The following is a 25,355-nucleotide window of genomic DNA, read 5'->3' as shown; positions in this document are numbered from 1 at the left end:
TTCAAACACAACACTACAGTTGATATCAGTTTTGAGCATAAACTGGGCAATGTGGTAACTTTCGTCCAATAGTTCAAAAAAAACAAATCCTCGACATACTTAAGAAATTCATATTATGGGATAAGTCCTTCCCGGCAAACCTGTTTAATTTGTAGCATTATTAGATTTAACTTTCATAACAGCGGTTTTTTTTTTGGTTTTTTTTTTAAGGGGGGGGGATTTATACAGTAAATATGAAGCCACAAAGTGTGACTGCGTCTATTTTCCGGATACTAGCGCCGTTGCCATATTTGAATGGGTCCATGCTGGGCTGGACTCGGGGGTTTGAGGAAGCTTGGTCCACCCGGCTGTCGGAGCGGAGGGGGGACTCGACGGCGAGAGCTTCAGGCGGGCGGTGTGCGAGCTGGTGGCGGACAAACAACATCTCACCACGACGGCTCTCCAAACATCTTTTTACGGGGGGAAAAAAGAAAAAAAAAAAAAAAAAAAATGGGCGCTGCGATGTGCACACGCTTCCTTTAGCGATCTATTTATTTTCGCGTCGTATCCAGGTGAGTTAAACTTGTGCACTTGTCTCGTCTTTGTGGCTGTATTATTTTGTGTGGAATTTTTTTTTTTTTTTTTTAATTTAATTTAATTTTTTTATTTTTTTAGCCGAGGCTAGTAGTCGTACGTACGGCGGTGGCTCAGTACAAAGGCTTTCTTTGCCGGAGAAAATGCCGGGGCTGCAGCAGCCGGGAGGCCCGCCTGTGTCTTTTCAAGTCACCCGACTAGCCTCGCGTAAACCTCCCGACGTTTCAAACCGGCTCCCTTTATTTACCTCCTCCACCCCCCCACCACCACCACCACCATCACCACCATCCCTCTCCACGAAATATCACCTTCCTTGTTTCATGTGCGAGTTTTAACGGGCGTCACTTACGTTTCGGCCGACTTCGGCGGGGTTTCGACAACCGTGGCCGGGTAACCGAGAAACATGGTTGCTCTGCGGAGTCTCCTAGCGATGCACGCCGGGCATCGGTGCAGTTCGCGCCGCTAGAGGGTTACGGGGACGGCCGGGGTTTGCTCTGTAGCAACCAGAAAAGCAATCCGAGAGAGAGAGAGTGGGGGGGGGGGGAAGAAAAAAAAAACACACGCAACGACACGTTTGGTTATATAATAGATAAAATACTCTCCACTAACGTTGGCTTGTCTGGTGAAACTTTCTTTATCCACATTATATGATCAAAGTTGGCACACGACTACGACGTGCTGCGTTGTTGTTTTTTTTAGCTCGATTTACGGGCTTTTTTTTTTTTTTTTTTTTTTTTTCTTCTTCTTCTCCAGCCGGGGCGTCTTTTGGTGACCCATCCCGGTTTCGTGGACACACTTGCGCTTTTCTACCGGGTTCAGCCGGTTATATTCACTAGTGAGGATGGTTAAGAGTTTGGAGAGGGGAGGAGGGGAGGGGGTATGGTAACCCACGGTGTCAGCCAGGCAGCCCGCTCCCCTTCGCAGGCTGCGTACTGAGCCGGGAGGGAGGATTTACGGGTTGGGGGGGGGGGCAAGCAGGCCGGCGGAGGCTCCTCCACAGCGGCGACTCTAATGGGGTTAATGTCCGAGTGCGTGCGTGTTCAAGGGGGGGGGGGGCACTATGCTGTTTTTTTTTTTTTTTTTTTTACTCCGGACGTTGTCGTAGCACACAAGGCGTGTAAAAGTGTCACATTTCCAGTGTGTATCTGTTGAGCCCGGCAGGTAGCTTTTTTATTTTTTTAAATAAAGTTTTATGTGCCAGAATGAATAATCCATCCTCCCAAATAAATGACAAGCTGCATGTGCTCCTATATAAAACACCATAATATTGTTTTTAAAAGGCAAACTATACATGAACTACATCCGTGAGTCCAAAATCCAGACATACAGCTGTGCTGGAAAGTACAGTACCAAAACCTTTCTTTGATGTAAAAGTATTGCTACCGCAATATAAAAAAAAAATACTCTATTACAGTCATTTAAAATCCCACTTAAGTAGGTATTATGTATTAAATGTCATCAATAAATGTACCCGTGTAGTAGAAGGAGAAAAATGGCCATGTCCAGCCCTGCACTGTTTTGTTTTTTTGCGCATTCCAGTGGTTTGGCATCGGCTCAATGACATGAGGTTATTTGCTATAATTTATCAGCGCAGTAATAAAGTCCAATATTTCTCTGTGACAAAATGCAGCTGAACGCATTCTTCAGCTGTTTCACAGTAAACGCCGCCCAGAGTCACTCCCTTGATACGGTGCTGTGGTCCCGTTCAGTTTTGATGTATAACCGAGAAATCACTTTCACGCACTGGATCATTCTTGATTAAGGGAAGAACAAATTAAATAAGCAGATCCTGTAAGTCGCATTTGACTGTATTTTTAAGCTGATGTGCACAGACGGGAATATTTTCCTCTCGGTTCTGATCATAAAATCTAATTGTAAAATGTTGGATGATGAATGTTTGTCATTTTTATATGATTTTCACCATGTCACGGTGACAACTCAACAGCTGGACGAGACAAATCAAAGTTTTATTTAACTCAAAAAAATACAACAGAAGATAGTAAAGATATTAACAAGAACCGAACAAACAACAGTCAGTCGTTAAAGAAACGAATCAACAGATTATTTGGAAATAATTAATAATTGCATCCCTTATTTTCTCGAAATGTGTGTTTAGTTTTCGTCGATAAAATGAAACGTCCCTCAAACCGCTCGGAAATAATGTGTTCCACATGTCTGCACAGAGTTGAACAAAATGCAAATCTGGACATATTTAGCCACAGTTTTAAGCCTGACGGAACAACAACAACAACTCTTACGATCTCTAAGGATTTGTCATGTGAATAATATTGCGTGCCATCTGAATAATTTGATAGATGAATCACATTCGAATGCTGCACATAGAGTCTTAAAATAGTAACGCCAGTTTGACTTACCTGCCACGTTTTCCCTTGTTTCCTTTCTCAGATTGAAGGATGTGATCGTGATCGGAGGCAGCAGCACTCCAATGGTCGAGGACCTCACCCCACTTCTCTAGAATGTACTTGATGAACGTACCTCCTGTCGCAGCGACGCAAACAGAATGGAGAACATGTGGCCCACCTGGAGGCTATAGCCTTCCAGTCTGCTTCAATGACTCTGACACGGAGTTGTCCACCAGAGGCACACCTATCTCAGACAAGGTCCAGATGATCATAGAGAGCCTTAGGAGCACCCAGTCCTCACTCGAGATGGGCGACGACATCGAGGGAAACGTGCTGTCGGCACAGGAAGGTCATCCCCAAGTCTGCAAGGTTGCAGTGGGTTCTTATGTGGGAGCCAAGGCCAAAACTAAAAGCCCCACTGAAAACCCGCAGGCGGATCTTTCCTCCCCGAACAATCACGAGAGCAGTGCCTCCGATAGTGATGATTCTGTGGACCGAGGCATCGAGGAGGCAATACTGGAATACCTGAAAGAAAAAGACGATCACAAACGCAAACCGGAACCGTGCAACCCTTTTCTCCAGTCATCCAAAATTCTCCGAAAAAACCCATCCATTCCCGAGGTTTCCAAACAGAACTCTGACGGCGGTACATTCGTGATTGCCAGCAGCCAGTTTCCAAAAAGTGTCAAAGCCGAGAACCCCCCAGCACCGGCTGTCACGCCTCTAAAAAAGTACGTCAAAAACAAGGCGTCCCTAAATGAAAACGCAGTCAAGAACTTTGATTCGATTAAAAGTACAGCCAAAAGTTTAGTCTGTTCAAAGGAGCATGCGACGAGTCCGTTGAAACCAATCAGCCTTTTAAACAAAACTGTAAAGTACCCGATCACTGTTAAGGTGGAGGAAGAGTCAAACGATTCCAGTAGTGACGACGGCATCGAGGAGGCGATTCAAAGATACCAGCTAGAAAAAAAGGAGCTGCAGAACAAAAGAGAAGCTTTGTCTCCACATGCATTCAACGAGGAGTCTGATTCCACCAGCGATGACGGGATCGAAGAGGCAATTCGCTCCTACCAGCTGGAGCAACTCAAGGAGAAGAGCGTCCTGAAACCATTCCTGCACGAGCAAAAATCCTTCAGCAAGTCATTAATACAAGAGGTTGGGAGTACGAGCGCCGAAAGCACGAAGAAACACAAACTGAGGAAAAAAAGGGCCAGAACGGAAAAGGAAGTGAAATCTTTTCAACCATCATCTGCTTTCATCCCCAAGACTTCATCTTCAGATAAAGGAAATGGACTACTATCCTTAAAAGGAGAAAACTGTAAGGAGCAATCAGCCGCTACGCCTCCGAAGGTTAATACAACTGCAGAACTCATGTGCGCCGAGGCCATACTGGACATTTCAAAAACCGTTATGCCCGTGGCCTTCCACCACAGCGCTGGACCCAGCAGTTGTGCCACCACCGACTCTTCCATGCAGTCTTCTGTTGCCGACAACTGCCCCGACGAGGAAAGCAACGACAGCTCCGTCGACAGCGAAGATGGGATTGAGCAAGAGATCAGGAAATTTCTTGAGCAGAAGGCCCAGATGCACAACCAGCCGCCCGGCTCTGCTGCGACTCGAGAGCCAAGTGACGCCGAGAAAGTGAAAGCGAAAGAAGTTGCGTTGCAAAAGAAACCATCGAGACTGTCTTTAACGCAGAGGCGAAAACAGAACGAGAAAAACGTGGGTGTTTCCAACGTGCCCGGAACGGATGACAATGCTAAAGAAACAGCCGCTAAGCCTTCACCTGAGCACACAAGAGAATCCAACCCTTTGGTCGTTTCCCAGAGAGGCCAAACGCACCCGATCCCTGCATTACACAAGGCAGACCAAAGTGGAGACAAGAGCAGCTCGCTCGACAGCGACGAGGACCTCGACACCGCCATAAAAGACCTGCTCAAGACAAAAAAGAGGTCGAAGAAAAAGACGAGAGACTTGAAGAGGAAAGCAAGGAAGTGCCTCGAAGATGAAGAACCGCTGTTGGGAAATGCTTTACAGACCAAAAAGTTAAAAGTCGATCCTCTTTCCAAGTGTAGTCCTTTGAAGAAAGTGCACAAGAGAAGGGATGCGAGTAAGGACAAGGCTGGGCTGAGTAAAAAGAGTGCTCCACAACACGCGCAGATCGATAAAAGTAAGGAGTACAACATGCACGTAGGTGAAACGGAGACACCGAAGGAGGCTGAGGCTCGAGACAACCTGTCGCTGCATGCCGTCGAGGCTGCAACTCGGATAAAGGAAGACAGCAGCTCGGTGGACAGCGACGACAGCATTGAGCAAGAGATCCAAAGGTTTCTGGCTGAAAAGGCCAAAGTGTCCACGACGGAGAAAAGCAAGGACGGAGATGCGTCGACGAACGGTACTGCCACGGTTTGTGCCCTACTCCGAGAGGAAGACGTTAAACAGGAAAATCAGCTGGCTGAGATTCCTATAAAAAGTACCAGTCCTGTCTCCGGACCACCTCCCGCTCAAGATCGACGGCCGCTTCCGACGCCGCCGGGTTCGCTGCCGGACACCTCTGGCCTCGGCGCACAGTCGCGCCTGCCCCCGGTCCAGTCCTGCAGTCTTCTGGAGCCAGCGGACGGCGCGGGGGCAGCTCGAACCGAACAAAGGTGGCCCAAGACCGCCGACGTCCACCACGTCAACCCGCAGACGGAGCGAGTTCGACCAGTTTTGTGCCCGAGCACCGCTCATTCTCGCGCCGAGGCAATCAAGTGGCGCCAGAGCCTGGGGCTCCCCACCTCGGACACGAGGGCTCTCAGTCGGACTCCGTTCCACATCACCTCGTCCGGAATCGGCGAGACGGCGTCCGCAGCGCCGCCTTATCAAAGCGGGGGCCTCAAATTACAGACTCCGCCCAGTGCTTGGTCCTCTGCAAGGACCAGCAGAGCGCCGTTCCCTTGCTCCGCAGAGACGGCTGTAAATACCGCATTCGCATCCCCCGCGTTGAACCTTTTTTCTACCGCCAGGCAGCATCCGAGGGTGTCCTTCATGCGGAGCCTCACGCCGGGCCACAGGTCCCAGTGCTCCACGGAGGGAGAGCGAGAGAGCATGGTGCACATATCCAAGGACAAGAGTGTGTTTGTCGAACTGGAGTCGAACAGGACCAACCACGTCCAGGTTCAAAGCAGGGAAAAGAGCGAGGGAAAGGAGAGGGTGGACTTGCTAAGTGAGAGGAAAAGAGAAGGCCACAGCTTGAAGATAGATAATAAGGAAATATATCTAGGAAGAAGAGAGGAAGAATTTATAGATGAGGCAGATTGTGAAACAGGCAACAGGAGAAATTCAGAAAAGAAGCAGAGCTTTTCCACATTGTAAGTATTTTCTTTGATCACTATGCCACATAGCGACATCATTTTTACGAGTTCATTTCTTGATTGTGCCCTGCTTATGAATACGAGGCTCGAAGGGAATGTTGGTCAATACGATTGACCAAACCAGGCTTTTTTTTTTTATTTTATTTTTTTATATATGTATTTGTACAATTATACAGTTATGTATCACAGTGGCAGCATCTTGCGGACTTTGTTTGTGTTCTGAAGTTAATCCATATCATTGATCCTTTGAAAAGCAATACAGTGACATTTTGGTGCAAGAGGCATGAGTCGTACCACCAAATGCAAAAAAAAAAAAAAAAAAAAAAAAAGACATCATCTTAATTATGTTGGAATAAAAAGAAGTGACCAAGAAAGATGCCTCAATATGGTAAAATTAAGTTTGAGTTGAAACACTTGAAATTAAGATTTATCTATTTAATGTACCAGTGGAGAAGACAGAGTAGCAAAATGACAATTAGATTAGTAAAAGCAGTTATTAAGTTTTAATACCTTTATTATACATACATTGAAAGAAAGTCAAAAATCCTTTATGTGCAAAAGTTTTAAAGTAATTATGGCTGATCCCTTCATTAGGGTTTTCACAATAAAAGTCAGAAACTAAATCTTGTATATTGTCTGTATGGAGTCGTTCACATTTAGATGTACAGTAAATCATTAATACTCTGCTTGGTGCCATTACTTGAGTGGTCAGAGTGAAACAGAAGAGAGACAAAATGCTATTGGACCGAAAATAATTGATTAGTCAACAGAAAACTCAGTTATTTTGATTATTGATTCATTGTTTCTCAAATTTTCAAGCAAAAATGTCAAGTTTTTGCTAGTTTCGGCTTCCAAAATGTGAGGATTTACTGATTTTTGTTTCTTTGAGTATTTAGTTGAGTATAAATCATATAGTATCGACTCAAATAGATGAATCCGCTGGTCAATCAAATAACTGATCAGTCAATACTGAAAACACTAATACTATTATTGTTAAAATGTCAGAGCATAATGGCTTAAATGTATTTATTTCAAATTAATGAAGACCAGCCAGACTTTAATAAAACAATTTAAAATAATATAAATTAATAGAGCCAGACTAAAATAGAGAAGCAGCTCTTGTTAAGGTTTGTTTTATCGCCCTGTACCGTAAAATGGCGATAAAGAAAAACCGGAGGTCTTCCATTTACTGAAATTTATAGCAAGTAATCTAGCATAATACAATTTGTCATCACATCACTTTACTTTGCCAAGCAATTACTACACTTTCCCACATTTATGTGTCACCGCAACCCCGTTATCACGCCCAGACACGTAATACCCATTGATACCGTGTAAGTGTCACGTTTTGCCGCTCCTAGGTGTGAAAAGTAAATTGCCTTAGGTTTATGTACCAAAAAAAAAAGTGGTTATGGTTCGGAAATGATCATAGTTTGGTTTAAAGTACGTAAAATTGAACCCCGGTTGTACATGCGTGTACTTTTCGCGCCTCGACGAGGAAAAACGTGACACTGACACGGTGTCCTCTAGTGGACTGGCGGGGGTATTACACGCCGTGACGTGATTCCGGGCTGCGTCGCTGCTCGTATCATCCGACCTTCCTTTGACTCTTTCCCTTTACAAGTGGTACCTGCCCACTTCAGTTCAGCAAAGCGGAGTCCCTCCGCACAGTCGGCACTATCGCGAAACTCCTTATCTCATTACTCGCTCCAACCATTCATCCCTACCTCTTTTTTTTTTTTTTTTTTTTTTTAAATGTCATCACCTCACACTGTTTAGGCTCTTGAGTCTATGTGCTTCTAACGATGATCACTTCTCTTCTCGCCTCACCCACAGATTCAGGCCTTTCTAACCTTTGCATAAACAGCCAATCGTACGTGTTAAAAACAAACGGTATACCCTCGACTTTTATTAGGCACTTTTCTTTAGATCAGTCTTAGTACATGTGGGTACTGGAACAATCACATATTAACATATTATTCTACAACTTGCCACTAACACTTACTTTTCAGACACAGTACTCCTTAGTTCATCGTGTGGTTTCAAATTATAGAAGGAAAGTTGAAGCTCAGTTGTTGCTGAAAGCCACTATATCACTCTCGGACTTATTACCTCTACGACAAAGTGTTGTTCCAGATTCCACATAAGAAACCACATAATTACTCTTCTCTGTCTTGCTAAACTTGATATCTTGTGTGTTCATTTCTTTGTCCTGTTAAAAGTTTTCTTAAATTTCCTATGTGGGGAAAGAAAAAAAAAAAAAAAAAAAAGCTATTTATTTTTGTTTATATAAAAAAAAAAGGAAACATTACTGAACATGCTGTGCATTGCCAGTTTTTTGTAAATATTTTGTAAGAAGTGTTTTTTTTTTGGTTTTTTTTGTTTCTTTTACTATTTCCGATAAAACACAAAAACGAAAAAAAAAAAAACAACTTTTGCTGTGTCTTTTAAGTGCATCTGTGTAATAAAGATTGGAAATCGAGCAACAGCGGGGTCTCTTCGTTAATAACGCAGCGTTGGGTCGAAATGCATATTGACTTGGAAGACGAGCTTTGGTGTGAATTATAAGTAATTACCGGAGAGTTGGTCTGATGCGTTTCCTGCTGTGCCTCACTCAGGTCTTTGTCCAGCGCCATTGACCCTGGCATCACCATCAGGCCATGCATAGCTCTAACTGCAGAGGAGCGAAGCAGGATGTTCAACAGGAAGCACCAGGCTGAAAACAACAAGAAGGTACAACTATATAGAAACAGAGCAGTTTGTTTGTTTATCGTCAGGAGTATTTCCCACTCGTCAGTCAATAAAACAATTTATTTTTTTTGTGCAAAATGTCCAAACCCAGAGAGTATGAAATATGTATTGCGCAATGCGTTGTAGGTGAAAGCTTCTCTCACTCATGCTCCTGTGCACAACAAGGCAGTGCAACAGGTCAAACGAAAGCTTCAGTTTGTGACGGTGAGCAGGTAGGTGATTGCACTCAAAATGGTTTTGTTCCCACAGTGATTGATTGCAGTCAAATATAAAACCTGCTTTTTTTTTTCCTTCTTTTTTCTTTTCTTTTTTTCTAGGAGGTAGGAGGCGCCCGGCCAGCACAGCATAACAGTAAAACCTCATTTTCCGTTTTCAAGGATGACTCTTAAGACGATGTTTTGATGTTACCGTGTATTTGTGTTTTTGAGTTAAAAGTTTGCACCTTACTAAGTTTGAATTTATAGCAGGGGTGCTGTTAATTTTGAGTTTACAGGCTCGTGGCCATTTTGCCTTTTCAACAGTTTTTTTTTTTTTTTTTTTGTCCTTTTGATTTTGAAAAATGGCTATGCCCTATTTTGAAAAGTTGTAAGACATAATGCAATTTGGGCTAAATCATAAATCTTAAACCTCAGGAGCTGCTTTTCGTAATCTGCCGTTTGTCTTCACTACATTTCCAGATTTATTTTTTTTCTATAAGGTGAGGTTTTGGAAAACCTAATATGCAGTGCAGGAAGAATCAATCTTATCAATAAACAATATTTGTTTGATTTTAGATACACATTAGATTTCATGTTTGATGCCCCTGGATCAGATTTATAGCATGCTGCAGATGTTAATTCTGTTGGGAATCTCTTTTATATTTCCAGACATTTCGTATTCTCCTCAACCTTTTTATAGCTCAATAACAGGAGGATGGTTCTGTCAGTGGTTCTGTGTTTGTGTTTCAATAAAATTGTGAAGTTATAAAAAACTAAAGCGGTGTCATGGGTTTTGTAGTTGGCTGTCAAAAACTGTCACGGCAAAACTTTCACTTTATGGCATCCCATGAACAAGGTTCAAAGAATCCCGATATTGGTGTATATATATATATATATATATATATATATATATATATATCCCAGAATTGAATGTTGATATCTATCACAGACTAGATGATAAATTGTCAGCATTGTCAGCTCATGAAGCAGATGCATTGGCAAAGAAGGCTTTTTAAAATATATTAAAGATGATGCAGGGATCAGATCAAACCTGAGCCTATAACAAGACTTCAGGGAAATCAGAAGGCGGTTGTTTTATTACTATTATTATTATTATTATTATTATTATTATTATTTGAACTTTTTCATTTAATAGTCAAACCAACGTCGTGAATCTACACCCTCCGACACGGTAGGCGGCGGTATGCGCGTTTAAAGCTGGTTTGTGACCCGCCAATTAAAAGCCAGCAAGGAGGAGAAGACGACGCATGCGCAGTTCGCTGACCTTCCGTGGTCTCTCTCAACGCAAAGCATGGCTGCCCGGGCGTTTACGAAAGGTACGCAGAGAAACGAATATGCAACTGTCCGAAATTGAAATGTCACTTTTAACAAGACTATTTAAGAGCGAATACGATTAAACGGCAGGTCTTTATTTTCCCGCTGTTTTCGCTTTCAGTCACGAGCTACACGCTAGCGTGTTAGCCCGACGTCACTGCAGGGCTAGTAGCTAACGGATTGATATTTGTGTCTTATTTTATTTATTTATTATTATTTATTTTTTTAGGGCTTTTGGTGTTAGGACCGTCTCGGACTGTCCCAGCGGGATACTCCCGCGGTGGACATCACTGTGCGACCGCGAAGTCTCCTCAACTCCAAATAGACGATGTTACAGGTGAGCTAAGGGGATGCTTATTATAATAATAATAATAATAATAATAATAAAAATGTATTTTAAATTCTCTCAGCAAATGTTTCTTCTCTTCCACGCAGACAAAATCTTAAACCAGCCGCTTCGGAAACCGGACTTCTTCCGCGTGTCTGAGCTCTTCTCGTTGAAAGACTTGTTCGACGCCAGAGTTCATCTCGGTCACAAAAAAGGCTGCAGGCACAGGTTGGTGTGGAGGTTTTTAATTTATTAATTTTATACATTTTTACATCAGCCTGACGCAGTGAAGAAGAAGAAGAAGAAGAAGCAGCAGCAGAGCAGAAAAGAGTGCGGCTCGAGGGGGTAAGATGGATAGATGAGATCGACTTTATTGACGAGACACGTACAAATCCAGGTAAAAATATCAAATGGAAAAATTAACAGTGTGTAGAATCAAATTTGGGGAAAAACAACAACCTGCAATCGTCCGCAGTTTAGAGGATATCATCCACGACCTGCTCGCCCACGAGTTTTATTCTTGGTTATTTTCGTAACTGCGGTTCCACGTTTCCAGGCTCATGGCGCCTTACCTCTACGGCTGCCGCCTGGACCAAGACATCATCGATCTCGACCAGACCGCGGAGCACCTCCAGCGGGCCCTGAACTTCACGGCGCACGTGGCGTACCGCGGCGGGATCGTGCTCTTCGTCAGCCGCCGGCGTCAGTTCGGGCAGCTGGTGGAGAGCACCGCCAGGGAGTGCGGGGAGTACGCGCACACGCGCTACTGGCAGGGCGGCCTCCTCACCAACGCCGACATCCAGTACGGGCCGGGCGCGCGCCTGCCGGACCTCGTCGTCTTCCTCTCCACGCTCAACAACGTGTTCCAGCAGCACGTGGCCGTCAGGGACGCGGCCAAGATGAACATTCCCACGGTGGGCGTGGTGGACTCCAACTGCAACCCCAGCCTGGTGACGTACCCGGTGCCGGGGAACGACGACACCCCCGCCGCCGTGGAGCTGTACTGCCGCCTGTTCAAGGCGACCGTCAACCGCGCCAAAGACAGGAGGAGGCAGATGGAGCTGCTCCACGGCCTGTCGGCGGGGGCCGCGCCGAGCTCGTGACGCGACGCGCTCCTTCGGACGAGAGACGATTAAAAAAAAACCAAAAAAAACGTGTTCTTGTCGCCCGACCGTCGGGCATCCGCAACGTGGGAAACGCCCGACCGGTGGGAGGTCGAGTTCAGCCGGCCGCCTCGCGATTAAAGACTTACTCGTCGATGAATCTTGTTTCCGTGACGGGTTTTTCTCGTTCTCATTTAACAGTTTTCTCACACTTGAACCCCTTAAAAGATGGATCACGCGTCACACCGCAGCTGTCCAAATATAACCGTCGCGCACCTCTTGCATAACTGACTTTGCTTTTACTTGGACTGCCGTTAATCAGTCAATCAAATTGATCTAAAACCGTCGAGCAACGCGGTTCCAACAGAGTTTGTAGTTCCAGATAACACGCAGACCGGAAAACACAGCGAGTATATCAAACTTAAAGTAAAAACCAACCGCGTTGGATCAGTTAATGTTAAAGCAATGTTGAAACAACTGAAGCAGTGGCGTGTACGTCACGGAGAGCAAGAAATTTCCCCTCGGGGATTAATAAAGTGTATAAAATCAAATCAAAAGAGGACGTAGCAGATTACGTGCTTGGTGCATCATGGGAGTTCCAGGGTTTCATGAACTGGGATCAGAGGATGTTTCGCAAGATGCCGACAAATGAATCAACCGTTAAAATAGGTGCAGATTGAAAGAAAATCAGTCCGTTGTCTTGCGGTCGGTGCAAATGTAGATGTTAAAAGTTCTCCCTATAAGTGGAAGTAAAAGTTCCAGTGCAAAAGGTCAGCTGAGTGATCTGTAAAATAAACACGTTGCAGACTGCAGAGCTCATTAACATTTAATTAAGAGGTTTCTAAGAAGTTTGATCTCCACGTGGTAATTTCCTGTTCATCTGGTGAGTGTTTACTTCCAATCGTCATTTTTGATTCATTCATGTACTTTCAAGACAATAAGCGGTTTGAATGATTAAAAAAAAAAATGAAATCATATTTATAAAGTATTAAGTACTTTAAAAAAATAAAAATAAACTATTACCATAACATCTCTTACCTTTTGAGCAGTGACAGAGGAACAATAACGCGCCGTTTCTTTATCACAGGCTTTTATGGTAGTCGTTGTATTACCAGAAACAAGATATCTGAAATACAAAAATTTTTTTTTTTAAATAAAAAAACAAAACGCCGCTATTTGTAGTTTGCGAAGCAGCTGAGGTTTGGCGTCTCCAGGCTTCCGTAGTTTAATCACAACAGGGTGCACTGCCCTGCTCTGACCTCTAGGGGAAAATGTTCTGCCACGACGAAACGGTGAGTAAACGTGACATTGTGTACACACACACACACAATACGGTCGTCACGGCGCATTTAACATGTAACATCACATATCGTGAATTAAACAAGAGCTCGTTTTCACCGTGTTTCGTATTTTTTTAATGTCTCCTATGATTTGAAAACTGAACACGACTCTTGTGGAAATGACTTTTGGTGAGTTTTTTTTTTTTTTTTTCTGTTCAAAATCAATATTAATATCAAGTCGCGATTTACATGCGGTGAAAAAAAAAATCGTGACGTTTTTAGTTTCCTGCCTTCCGCGTGCTCGGCAACGGGTTATTTTTAGGTTTCAGGTCATTATACCAAGTTCACGATGGCGCAACCTTTAAGAGCTTAACTTTGACTTCATGTACTTATTAAAAGGTTTAATCACAGCATTTGGTGGATTTGTTTTTTTTCTTTTTTAATTTATTTATTTTAATTTAGCAGGTTTACGGCTGGAGAGGATTTGCAGTCCTCAGACTGCTGTCAAACCTGTTGCTAAAAATAAACATGTTGAATGCATTCGTGCTATAAATAAACTTTTTTTTTTTTTTTTAATTAGTGACTATTTTAGAGTAAATTACTTCAACATATGCCACCTTTTTTTTTTTTTTTCCAGTTCTCCTGTATTGGGAGGAGGGAGGGCGGGGATGGGGGCTGATTTCAGAAATTTCAAAATAAAAGGGAATAACCAAATTTCCACTGTTGTACCATTTCGCAGACTCCTCTTCTCTTGGCTTCCCGCTGTGGCCCTCTGGGCGCGGAGGCCGCGGGATCGGTGGAGGTAACCGGTTCGATTTAGCGCCTTAAGAGATGATTTAATTGGATTATATGGATATCACAGGTTGTGAAACGCATGCAGACGGGTAAACGCACTTTCACGCGAGGTCACCGACCGCCCTTTGGCTGCCGCCGCCGCCTCCAGAGGTCGGGCCGATCCGGTTCCAACTGTAAAATGACACAGTGGGGCGGGAGGATCGATAATCGGGCAGGGTGGATGCTGTGCCAGAATGAAACGCCGGAGAAAATAGGGCAGCAGCTGACGAGTTTGTTCACGGCAGATCGATGGAGTGACGGGTTTCCAGATGAATCAATCGATATGTTCCTTTTAAATGTTAGAAAATTGTTAACGGTGCCCATCGCGAGCTCTCACGGTGACGAGATGTTTTGACATTAAAAAAAAAAATGCAGATATGATTATGTAGAGATCACAGGGAGGGGGGGGGAGCGATTCGTCCATATCTTACTATCTTATCCGTGTTTGGGAATGACGCTTGAAAAGTTCCCCTGCTGATTTTTAATATTTGACTCAATTCGTGTTCCCACTATTAAATCGTTACAGAAGCCCAGAGGTCACCTCTGATGGCTCAGATAAACCTGTGGAGCTGCAGCAGCAGTGCATCGTGGGAAGCTCTTGTCCGTCGTGCCTCTTCTGACGCTGCGATGCCGACGTTGCGTTGAGCCATAAAAACATCGTCGTCGTCGTCGTCAGTAGATTTGTTTTTACTAACAGAAACGTAAACAACTGTTGAAGCTGTAAACTTACCATGACCAAACGTCTAGTTGTGTTGCGTTTTTTTTTTTTTTTTTCAGATGTACTCCCCCAACGTGCGGAAACGCGGACCCGCCTCAGTGTTGGAGACGCAGACAGACATGCGTGTCTTTAGTGACATAAAGGGAGATAAAGGGAGTGCTTTTGCAGTTTGAAGTTTTCCAACACGTTGTTCAAATCGGAATATTTCATCTTTGCCGACAGTCCCGAGCCTCCTTTCCATCACATCAATCACATTGCTTTTTGTTATTCTATTATTATCTTATTGCTTCCTGTACGCTGCTGTAGCGGAAAAAAAATGTCCCCTTGGGGATTAATAAAGTAACTACCGACCTACATCAACAACTTTTTTTTTTTTTTTTTTTACATTATTTATTGACTAAACAAAAAACAACAACAACACTTATTTGCCAATGCATTTGCAATTAAAGGGATGGTCTGGATTGTTTGAAGTCGGTGTATTGCTGGCAGTAGATCCGGGGTCAGGACGTCCCCCAAGTTTGCAGAAACGGGCGTCTGTACGGGCACCAAAATATGTTTTACCCACCAAAAAAAAAAAAAAAAAAAAAAAAGGCCCACCTAGAAAATACAATACCGGGATTAGGCGCACGCCATACTTAAGATTATTTTCACGACTTTACGTTGACGTCAGACAGACTTTTCCGAAGGCAAATCGTACCTTCGTGTCAATCTCTGGAAAGCCACCAGACTCCTCTTGACGAAAAACAGTCATTTTTTTTTTTAAGAGCGGAGTTGCTCAGTTAGTTAAGTTTGTTCCTCTGACGTTCACTATACGGACCCAATGTGCATCTGTGGAGCGCAACAGCTTTATTTTACAAGTGTTCCCTGAATGAGCCTTGATGTACTTCTTGTTATTCTGGTTATCTCTCAGCCCTCCTCACCGCCTGTCGTTGTCATCAGTGCATCCAGCTGCTGTCCGTTCTTCTTCCATCCGCTGTCTGTCGTCACTTTCATCTAGTCGCCGTTTGCAGGAAGTTTCTTTAGCTTAAACAAATGAGTTAAGTGTGACGTTAGTCGCACCAAATGCTGTTTTCGCCCTCTTAACTTTTTGCATGGTTTCAGTTCAATAGTCGACTGGTCAAAGTCCACAAAATGAGGAACAGATTTGTGTTTCAGAACTCACTTTTTTTTCTTTTCTTATTTCCCCTCATGTATCTGCTGTCTGTGTATATAAAACGATATTTAAATTAGTTCAAAGGAGCTCCACCGGCAGCAGCCGCAACACTTCACTAGTAATGATGTCATATATTATAATATATCAGTCGGAGGGACGAAACCAGTACTTTAACTTTAATACTTTAACCACATTTAGTTGCTGATACTTCTGTGGATTTACTCAAGTAGTATTTTCCATGCAGGTCATTTGACCCCGGCAGATTGTGCAGCAGCTGAAGGTGCATTTAAACTGACAATTTCTGTGCAACATGCAATATATCTGGAAAATTTACAATAAACAATATATGTTTGTATCACCTACGTTCAGTAATTGTGTTTTTCTTTGTAGTTCTCTGTACATATCAAGGTGTGTTTATTTAATTTGAGCATATCGCCTGTGTGTGTGTTTTCATACATTGATTCTTATTTCTTTTACAGTTTACATTTATTTTAATGTTTTTTTTGCATGTGTATTTTTGTTTTTTTTCTTCCTGTGTACTTATCTTTTTCTTACCTTTATTCTTAAACTGTGCTGACAACTACATTTCCCCCACTGCGGGATTAATAAAGTCTTATCTCATCTTGAGGGGGAAAAAAAAAAAAAAAAAAAAACACGAAATCGTCTTTATTTTAATAGGACAGGAAGCGCGCTAACATTTTACGTCGGCGGGGGGGAAAGAAAAAAAATCCCCCTAAAAAACCCCTCACAGCTGAGATCTGTCCCTTTAAGGAAGCGTAGCAGCGAGTCGCTGGGAAACGGGAGGTAGTGCGCTCATCGGTCGACACACTGGCTATTTTCTGTGTCACAATAATAATGTCCAGTTTCCTATGATGGGGTAATAAAGAGGCAGCCTTCACGTTAATCGGATCTGCAGGTGACGGATGACGACCTTTAATTCTGGGCCTGAGCGGGAGATTTTTCTGGCCCACATGGTGCCGATATTTCTCAGTTTCAAGGACGCTCGCTTGATCCTTTTTTTTTTTTTTTGTCAGGCGAATAATTTGTATTGGAAAGCTGGATTACGACGTGTTATATTGTAAAAGACAAGTTTAAAAAAAAATTATTTTTTTTTTTCGATTTGCCGCGCGTAATAATAATAATAATAATAATAATAATATAATAAAAATGCGCGTAATTTGCGGCGCATGGCGCAGCTCGCTGTGAGGATGTGATCCGACAGGGCTCTCTTCTTTCTCGCTCCGCCGCCTCCGAACAAGAATCGCTCATGATGCCCAGGGCTTTGCGGAGACTGGTCCATTTGATGCTGTTCTGCCCTTTGTCCAAAGGCCTGCAGGTACGTGTTTACTCACGGGGGGGCGGGGGGGGAGGACGGGACCCCGCGCGGTCGATCTACCGGCATCTGCATGTCAAATAATCCGTCTTAATATCTGCATCGATGACATCCGAGGCGTCCAGTTCACGTGCATCACGAGGTGTCGCACAAATTGCGAGAAAATCGAGGGTGCACAGCGGTATGTCATCTTTCTTGACATTCTCCTCATAAGGTCAAATCACCAGTTCATCCGTTTGTTGTTGTGTGGGCCTCATAAAGGAAAGGACCTCTGAATGTAGCTCCCCCATAACAAATTCTGCTCATGCCTGCCTTAGATATTCCAATAAAACAGGAGGATTACAACACTAGACAGGAAACGTGCTGCTTAATGAGTTCTTTTATTCTCGATTTTCACGTTTGATGGTTATGGATCCTGACATTTCTTACATATTTCATTATTATCTCGTACTTCTGCTCTACAGCATTTTAAAGGGCAATATTGTAGGCTACTTTTCAGTTAATTACAATTAACAGAAGCAGTGTATTTTATGTAGTATTTGTAAGCCAATGGATCCAAGCCTTTATTTCCATCTGACCCCTTGTAACAAAAAAAAAAAAAAAAAAAGATCTGTGTCGGGGTTTGTCACTTTTTAGATGTTTGAGGTAGATTTGCCAAAGAATGTCACCTCTAAACTTCCCAGATGGTATCATTTGGAAAATTGTTTGCGGGCCAAACAGCTGTAAAATATTTCATTCAAAAACAACAAAGAGAGAAAAGTCCCAAAACACTGAATACAGATTTGTGTGTCACAATTTCTTTTTTTTCTTTTTTTTTATTCTTTCTAATTTGGTCTCATGACCCCCCCCAGATTTACTTGGGAGGCGTCTTAAACCCCACATTGGGAATGACCAAGCTACACAAAAGTGGTTAAGACTAGTGACCAGTTGCCGTAGTTAAATACTGCAATATAATCAAGTTATATTCAGTAAATCAGTTTTGCATTTTTCTGCTGCAAAAATGCTCTTCATTTCGACTCTTTAAAGTATATTTAGCTGATAACGTTGCCGTACCTTCACGTAAGAGATATTGTGAACGTGCTGGGTTTTGCGTGGGCCCGACGGTATCATTAGATGTCATGTCGTCTCGACTTATTATATTTCCTCCTCTCCTTTCCGCTCCGCCAACAGAGTCGTCTCCCGGCCATCAAGGTGAAGTACCTTCTCCTGGCCTGGCTGGGCATCCTGGTCGTCAGCTGGGTCGTCTACATGCAGTACGCCTCCTACTCCGAACTCTGCCGTGGACATGTTTGCCACATGGTCATCGTAAGTCTTTCACAACCACTGATGTGCATTACAGGGTGTGCCGAAATCCAGGGGAACATAACGAACTGGACGACGACAAATATTTATTTCGGGAAGTGTTTTTAGCAGTGAAAAATCAACTAAAATGCAAAAGCGGAACCAATAATTCACTGGGGGAAAAAAAAATAATTAAACATTGGTTCACTTTTAAATGGAATTAATCAATCAGATGAAAACAAAACGCTGACTCGGTGCATGTCCTGCTGAGATTCAACCATCGACAACTTTTCGATAAAAGTTTCAATAAAATGAACAAACTAGTCATGTTCAGCCGTTGGAGAGAAAGAAAACAAAACTTCTCTGTTTAAAGAATGGCATTGTTTTGGAGTTTTTTTTTTAAGTGTGTCAGGTCTCACTGTCCAAAATAATATAACCTTAAACTAACTTGCCTTACAGAAACAAACAAAAAAACCAATACTAAGCTCTCTAACTTAACAAAACCCTGCAAGGCTTCTTTAAAGTTACAGAAAGTAAGATAATTCAATTCCATTTTATTCATACAGATATATAAATCACAACACAGGTTATTTGATGGGATTTAACACAAGTCTGTCTAATGAGGTCTTTAATGTTTCAACAACCAATGAATTGTTTTAGTCATTTTTCAGACATTCCTGCTTTTCAAATGTGAGAATTTGATACTTTCTTTGGCATACATGATACAAAAAAAAATATAAATGTTGCATAACAGCTCTGAAGAAGAACAGAAATTTAGTATTTAGGATGAACATCAAGACGAAAACCGTAATCGCAAACATACAAATTAGCACGGAGCGGCTTGGCTCTGAACCACTAACAAAAGAAAATTCAGCGCCGAATGTTTCATGAGATTTTATGTCTTCTGTCTTATTATCATTTTGGACTACATACGGGGAGAAGATTTGAAACCAGCCAATTTGTCGCCGCTCCGGCTGTCGCAGAGCTGCAGAGAGTACTGAGGCGGAACCAGAAGAAGAGAAAATAGAACAGGGCAGTCATGTTCCAGCTGTTGCAGTGAAGCGGGCGAGGCTCTCATTCTTTCACGATAAAGGCCGATACGGGCGGACCAGCTGGACGGGACAAGGGGATCCGTCTTTTGAGGTCCGTTTTGGGTTTCCCGGTCTGGCCTGTTCCCACGTGTACAGCACACGGCCTGTGTCTTTGGGTGAAGGTGTAGCCGATAGCTCAGGCGCTCTCCAGCTGTGCCCAGCTGTTCCCAAAGCTTTCGGCGACTGAGAACAGAACAGACGTGGAGAGTTGAAGGCGCGCAGAGGAGCAGGAAAAAAAAAAAAAATACAAATCAGAGTAATTAATGCGCAATCAAAGTTCAATGACGTAACAACATATACTCAGATCTGCGCGTGTGCCTGTGTGTGTATAAACATTAGGTGCAAGTCCGCGAGTTACTCCGTTCTGCTTCCAAGTTTATGTCGTACCACCTACATGAGGATTATGGAGCATCACGTTTGTGCTCTTCCGCCAACCAGCTAAGTCGTCATCCGTGTTTGTTTAGAGTAGAGATGTTCGTGAGCCACAGACACGCCAGCTCCTTTGACCTTCGACCTCCAAAATCAAAGCAGTTCATTCGTGAAAACATTTCCCTCGTGCCTTCGTGAGCCAGCGCCAGCTCTTGAGAACGGGACGGACGGACGCGACGGACGGATGCGACGGACATGAGGTTACAGTGACCTTGATCTTTGACCTTTGACCTCTAAAATCTAAGCACTTCACCCGTGAGTCCGGTTCAATGTCCGTGCCGCATTTGAAGAAATTCCCTCGAGGTGTTCGTGAGATAAAGGGGTTCATGAAAATGGCACGGACATGAAGGTTAAAGTCACCTTGATCTTCGACCTTTGACCTCCGAAATCAAAATTAATTCATCGTTGGGAAAAAAAAAAAAAGTGCACGTTTTTTGGTGCCACATTCAAAGAAACGCACTCGCTGTGTTCGTGAGACAACGGGGTTAATGAAAATGGGACAGATGGATGGAATTGACTTGAGGACACGTGGACCTTGAATTTTGACCTTTGACGTTTGTGCCAAATTTGAAGACATTTTCTTCAAAGACGTCCTTGAGATTTCCCAACGTGAGTCCGAACGGATGGACGAATCACCCGAAACTATAATGCCTCCGGTGCAGACTCATTTAGAAAAAAAAAAAATTAAAAAATTATTTGTGATGCTAATTTCACATCCATTAAGGATCTTGAAATACTCCTGTTTTGTTGCTTACGGAAAAAGATAAGCCGGCTTCCCCCCTTTTCCCCAGTCTTTGTGCTAAGCTAAGCTAACTAGCTGCATGGGATAGCTTCAAATCGACCACACAGACATGAGATTGGTTATCAGTCTTTTTGTCTGGTGGCAAAAACGTGACCTCGCGTCACCTTAACGCTCCACCACCAGCTCTCAAGGTGCCAACTGGAAGAGTTTCCAACACATCAGTGATAATCTGATGATCTGCTCCGAGTACAGGGAATCAAGAGGTGACGTCCGTGCCGTGCCGCCGGCACGTCGGCAGTTCAGCGCAAATTCCTCCCGCCGCGGGGCGACGGCGCTTCTCGCTCGAACCGGACTTCTTCTGCACCCACGTTGAGGGTTTTGTTGACGGCAGAATCGTCAGGGTCACGAATTGAACGGGATCTTCAATCAAACGGGATAGACGTGTCGCAGCGTGTCAAGGGAGGAAGCGGAGGCAGAGAAACGGAGGATGGAGCACAATGTCTCCTCAAACAATCCCTGCGAAGGGTTCAACAGTTCCCTTTGGAGGTCTAAATATACAGACGTCTTAAAAAAATCCCTGATGCGTAAATATTGAACTCGGCTTCGAGGGGGGACGAAGCGCTTGGAGGGTTTTTTCCTGTTTCCTGCAGTTAATGTAGCGCATTTCCTGTTTGTGTTTGCAGTGCGATCACTACAGAAGGGGCATCATATCGGGCTCGTCCTGCAAGGCATTGTGCGACCAGAGAACTCTAACCTTCCAGCACTGCATGTCCACCTCCTCCACGCATCAGGTCAAATAAACACACACACACACACACACACACACACACACACACTGCAGACATGCAACAACAACCTCCGATGAAAGAAAACACTTCCAGATGAATACTTTTTTTTTTTTTTTTTTTTTTCAGAGTGAAATATCCTCGTGTACTAACCAGAGAAGTATTTTGCAAAAGGACAGCACAGGTTTTATGTTTTTAAGACAATAAGCATGTAAGCCATGACCTTGACCTTCAAGATTTAATATGGTATCATCTACATGCATATTTCCAAAAAATGCAAACTAAAATGTCGCCATTATATCTTTATTTCATTGGTTAAAACCTTATGAAATAATAAGTGCCTTATCCATGAAAATATGACACACAACAACAACTTCGGTAACACAGAATTAAAAAAATTACAAAATCGGCACTACAGACATGATTTTCAGGGGTTTTTTTGGACAAATATTTTTCCTCCATCTGAAAACAGTAGTTTTAAGCAGTGGATTTGAACAGGTTCTGAAACAGTTAACTGCACTTTGTTTTTTGTTTAGCTTGTATTGAGTAACTTAATGAGCCCCGAACCTCTACGGTCATATTCCGTCATCACTTATTGTCGTACTTTTTTTTTGTCGGCAGGTGTACGTCGGACTGTGGAAGGAGCGGCCGGTTGTGATCAAGTGCGGCGTCGAGGATCCGGTGAAGATCGATGGAGCTCCGGACTCGGTGCTGCGACAGGAGATGAGCTTGTTTGACAAACCCACTCGTGGAACGTCGATGGATGAATTCAAAGAGATGCTGCACAGTTTCCTCAAGGTTTCCCATCAATTACACCGCATAGCATTTTAATATGGATCAGAACATCTCTAATCAAAAAAACACACACGCACAAACACCGGGAAATTGTGTTTCTTCATCTCCGATATAGAAATTCTCACTTACAAGATAATAACCGAAGAAACTAACCTCCTTCCCGCAGGCTAACCTCGGTGAGCAGCCATCTTTGAGCACCCTGGTGGACCGGGTCATTACTCTGGCGGATGTCAACCAGGACAGCAAAGTGTCTCTCGCCGAGGCCAAGTCGATCTGGGCTCTTCTCCAGATCAACGAGTTCCTCCTGATGGTGGCGCTGCAGGAGAAGGAGCACACCCCCAAGCTGCTGGGCTTCTGCGGAGACTTGTACGTGACAGAGCGCGTCAGCCACAGCTCCCTCTACAGGCTGGAGGTGCCTCATTACCTGCAGTCTCTCGTCCCCGAGGCCCTGAGCTCCGGCCTGAACCACTGGCTCGCCCCGGCCTGGCCCCGCCGGGCTCGCATCACCATCGGCCTGCTGGAGTTCGTGGAGGAGGTCTTCCACGGCTCTTACGGGAGCTTCCTCATATGCGACGCCAATCCCCACCACGTGGGCTACAACGCGAAGTACGACTGCAAGATGGCCAACCTGCACAGCGTGGCGTCGGAGGCCGTCGTGCGGGGATTCCTGAAGGGACGGCGATGCGAGACCAACGCCGACTGCACGTACGGCCGGGACTGCACGGCCACGTGCGACCGACTGGTGAAGCAGTGTAACACCGAGGTCGTGCAGCCTAATCTCGCCAAAGTGTGCGTGCTGCTGCAGGATTTTCTGCTTTTCGGAGCACCTTCGGACCTCCGGGGGGATCTGGAAAAGCAGCTGCGCACCTGCGTGACTCTCAGCGGTCTGGCAAGCCAGATGGAGGTCCACCACTCACTAGTCCTTAACAACCTGAAGACTTTACTGTGGAAGAAAATCTCTAACACTCAGTACTCCTGAGAACAGGTTGCTCCTTTACTATATGAATGAAGTATTACATAAACATGGTCAATTTTTTTTTGCGCACGAATATTTGCCAATCATTTCGGAGGATTGTGGTTACTCATTTTAAACTCCGTGAACAACAGGAAGCTGTGAACTATTGAATATATAATGTGAAACAGGAAATGAAGCAGGTGTCAAACTCTTAAAACGGAATATAAGCACCGTCAGGATTTTGTTTTTCAATGCTTTGTTTGGAGAGAGACGTTCATCTGTTTGCACATAATATTCTCAGGACACCGCCTATAACTTTTATTTGTAAAATAATTAGTTTTTAAAATAAAGCAACCAAGGTATTGGATTATTTTGGGCTTCGAGATGTCGCGATGGGGCTTGTTGATCTTTGTACAACTGTAAATATTAGTGGGACATTGTTGTTTCATTTGTATGAATCAATTAAACATCTGACGAAGAGATAAAAGTAATGGATGGAATAACGGTTATAAACAGTAGCACTGAAATGTCCCTCCCGGTATTGATCTGATATTGATGATGTATTCGCATTGGACTTTACAAACTAGAGATGTACAAACATTAGAGATGATTAAACCTGATTGCACTTCTAATCCATTAATAAATGTAAGTTGGTTCCGACATCTGAGTGCATGTGGATGTAACTCACTAATCTTCCTTGCGTTGGAGGAAGAAGGAACTATGACAACGACTGGATCTCTGAAGTATTATATTCATGTGAAATGCAAAAACAGTTGAAGTCATGTTGAACTCCAAGTGAAAAGGACACCCTAGTCAGGAGACAAAGAAAAACTCTTGGTTCGTTTCAATTTTATTAATATATCGCCCGATCATAACGCAATTTATCTCAGGGAACTTACCATGGTAAAGTCCTTTCAACAGAGATTTACAATATTATAGAGAGAAACACAACAATTCAAGAATTGCCATATGAGCGACAGCTGCAAGTCTTTTAACAAGAAGAAACCTCCAATAGTGAGAAGGAAAAACTCCCTTCTAACAGGAAGACAACCTCTGACACTGGAAAGGAAAAACATGCAGCTCCAGTAGCTGAAGTACCTGCAGAGAAAAAAACTCAAACGGTATGAAACTTCACAGGAGAGAAGGAATAGAGTTAGTGAGATGTAATGGTGGCATATAAATGCATTGAGAGCCTGAACGAGGGAGAGGAGACGAGACGAGAGGAGCTCAGTGCATCACGAAAGGTCCCCCAGTAGCCTTAATTATGGGATGGCTCAGAGTCACCTCAGGAAAAGGAATGATTTTAAGCCTAATCTTAAAAGTAGGGAAGGTGTCTGCCTCCCGAACTCATATTGGGAACAGGTTCTACCGAAGAGGAGTCTGAAAGCTAAAGACTCTTAAGTTAGTTAAGAAGTTTATGAAGTCATTAGTACCAAGTATTAAAGAAATACGAGGCTCAACAGAGCGTGGACTCTCTTATTAGCCTGCCCTACCGTACTAAAAATGAAACCTGGGGGGATTTCTCATATGTAAATCCTGTCCTTCCAGCCTATAAGAAGTTCTTATAAATTGGTGGAACACCACTTCCTTCCCAGCTTTGGTGATGTCTGCTTTAAAGAACACAAACGTGCCTCCTCTGATTCTTTTTCAATGGGGCAACAGCATCTTACGCAGTGAGCACTATCAACCAGATAATCCGCTGTATATTTAAGTCTTTGATCAGGTAAACCTGGAAGAAAAACCCCCGTCCTGGACTAAAGGTGCCAAGTGGAACGCTAGAAAAACAGATCAGATTTATCAGTCAACTGAGGATTGTTCCAGTAGGACAGATTTGGTGATTTGCTTCTTGCCAAAGTGTCCTAGGTGTTCTGCTCTTGGCTACCTGCTTGTGCTACAAACTTTTCGCAGCTCTAGATCTGTATATTTTTTTTTAGGCCATGTGCTGCTCCTGACTGG

General features: G+C 43.6%; 3 protein-coding genes across 7 annotated transcripts; all 3 read left to right on the top strand.

Annotated features, from left to right (window-relative positions):
• Nucleotides 1-231: 231 nt before the first annotated feature.
• Nucleotides 232-10,003, top strand: ppp1r26 (protein phosphatase 1, regulatory subunit 26). Of its 2 annotated transcripts, XM_069700813.1 has the most exons (5): nt 232-551; nt 2,980-6,286; nt 8,908-9,022; nt 9,167-9,252; nt 9,358-10,003. In XM_069700813.1, exons 2-5 carry the CDS (start codon nt 3,051-3,053, stop codon nt 9,362-9,364), a joined length of 3,444 nt encoding a protein of 1,147 aa, XP_069556914.1. In that variant the 5' UTR covers nt 232-551; nt 2,980-3,050; the 3' UTR covers nt 9,365-10,003. The 2 variants fall into 2 exon arrangements, with proteins under 2 accessions (XP_069556914.1, XP_069556913.1); XM_069700812.1 differs by lacking the exon at nt 9,358-10,003 and having other exon boundaries at nt 8,908-9,257.
• A 493-nt stretch (nt 10,004-10,496) lies between these two features.
• mrps2 (mitochondrial ribosomal protein S2) lies at nt 10,497-12,038 on the top strand. 2 transcript variants are annotated; one of them, XM_069700795.1, is made up of 4 exons: nt 10,497-10,574; nt 10,802-10,909; nt 11,008-11,128; nt 11,457-12,038. In XM_069700795.1, the coding sequence occupies exons 1-4, from the start codon at nt 10,550-10,552 to the stop codon at nt 12,001-12,003; spliced, it is 801 nt and encodes a 266-aa protein (XP_069556896.1). In that variant the 5' UTR covers nt 10,497-10,549; the 3' UTR covers nt 12,004-12,038. The 2 variants fall into 2 exon arrangements, with proteins under 2 accessions (XP_069556896.1, XP_069556897.1); XM_069700796.1 differs by lacking the exon at nt 10,497-10,574 and having other exon boundaries at nt 10,822-10,909; nt 10,983-11,128.
• Nucleotides 11,053-24,059, top strand: dipk1b (divergent protein kinase domain 1B). Of its 3 annotated transcripts, XM_069700793.1 has the most exons (6): nt 13,564-14,085; nt 14,644-17,324; nt 18,492-18,626; nt 21,548-21,655; nt 22,271-22,447; nt 22,611-24,059. In XM_069700793.1, exons 2-6 carry the CDS (start codon nt 17,256-17,258, stop codon nt 23,421-23,423), a joined length of 1,302 nt encoding a protein of 433 aa, XP_069556894.1. In that variant the 5' UTR covers nt 13,564-14,085; nt 14,644-17,255; the 3' UTR covers nt 23,424-24,059. The 3 variants fall into 3 exon arrangements, with proteins under 3 accessions (XP_069556895.1, XP_069556894.1, XP_069556893.1); XM_069700794.1 differs by lacking the exons at nt 13,564-14,085; nt 14,644-17,324 and adding an exon at nt 11,053-11,128; XM_069700792.1 differs by lacking the exon at nt 13,564-14,085 and having other exon boundaries at nt 14,156-17,324.
• Nucleotides 24,060-25,355: the final 1,296 nt, after the last annotated feature.

Source organism: Brachyistius frenatus, unplaced genomic scaffold, assembly GCF_029030835.1.
Source record: "Brachyistius frenatus isolate BFR_SWC_R1_liver_20210118 unplaced genomic scaffold, ASM2903083v1 Contig_35, whole genome shotgun sequence".
Classification (NCBI taxonomy): domain Eukaryota; kingdom Metazoa; phylum Chordata; class Actinopteri; family Embiotocidae; genus Brachyistius; species Brachyistius frenatus.
The sequence above is the reverse complement of the archived record's forward strand: the minus strand, read 5'-3'. Positions and strand labels throughout refer to the sequence as shown.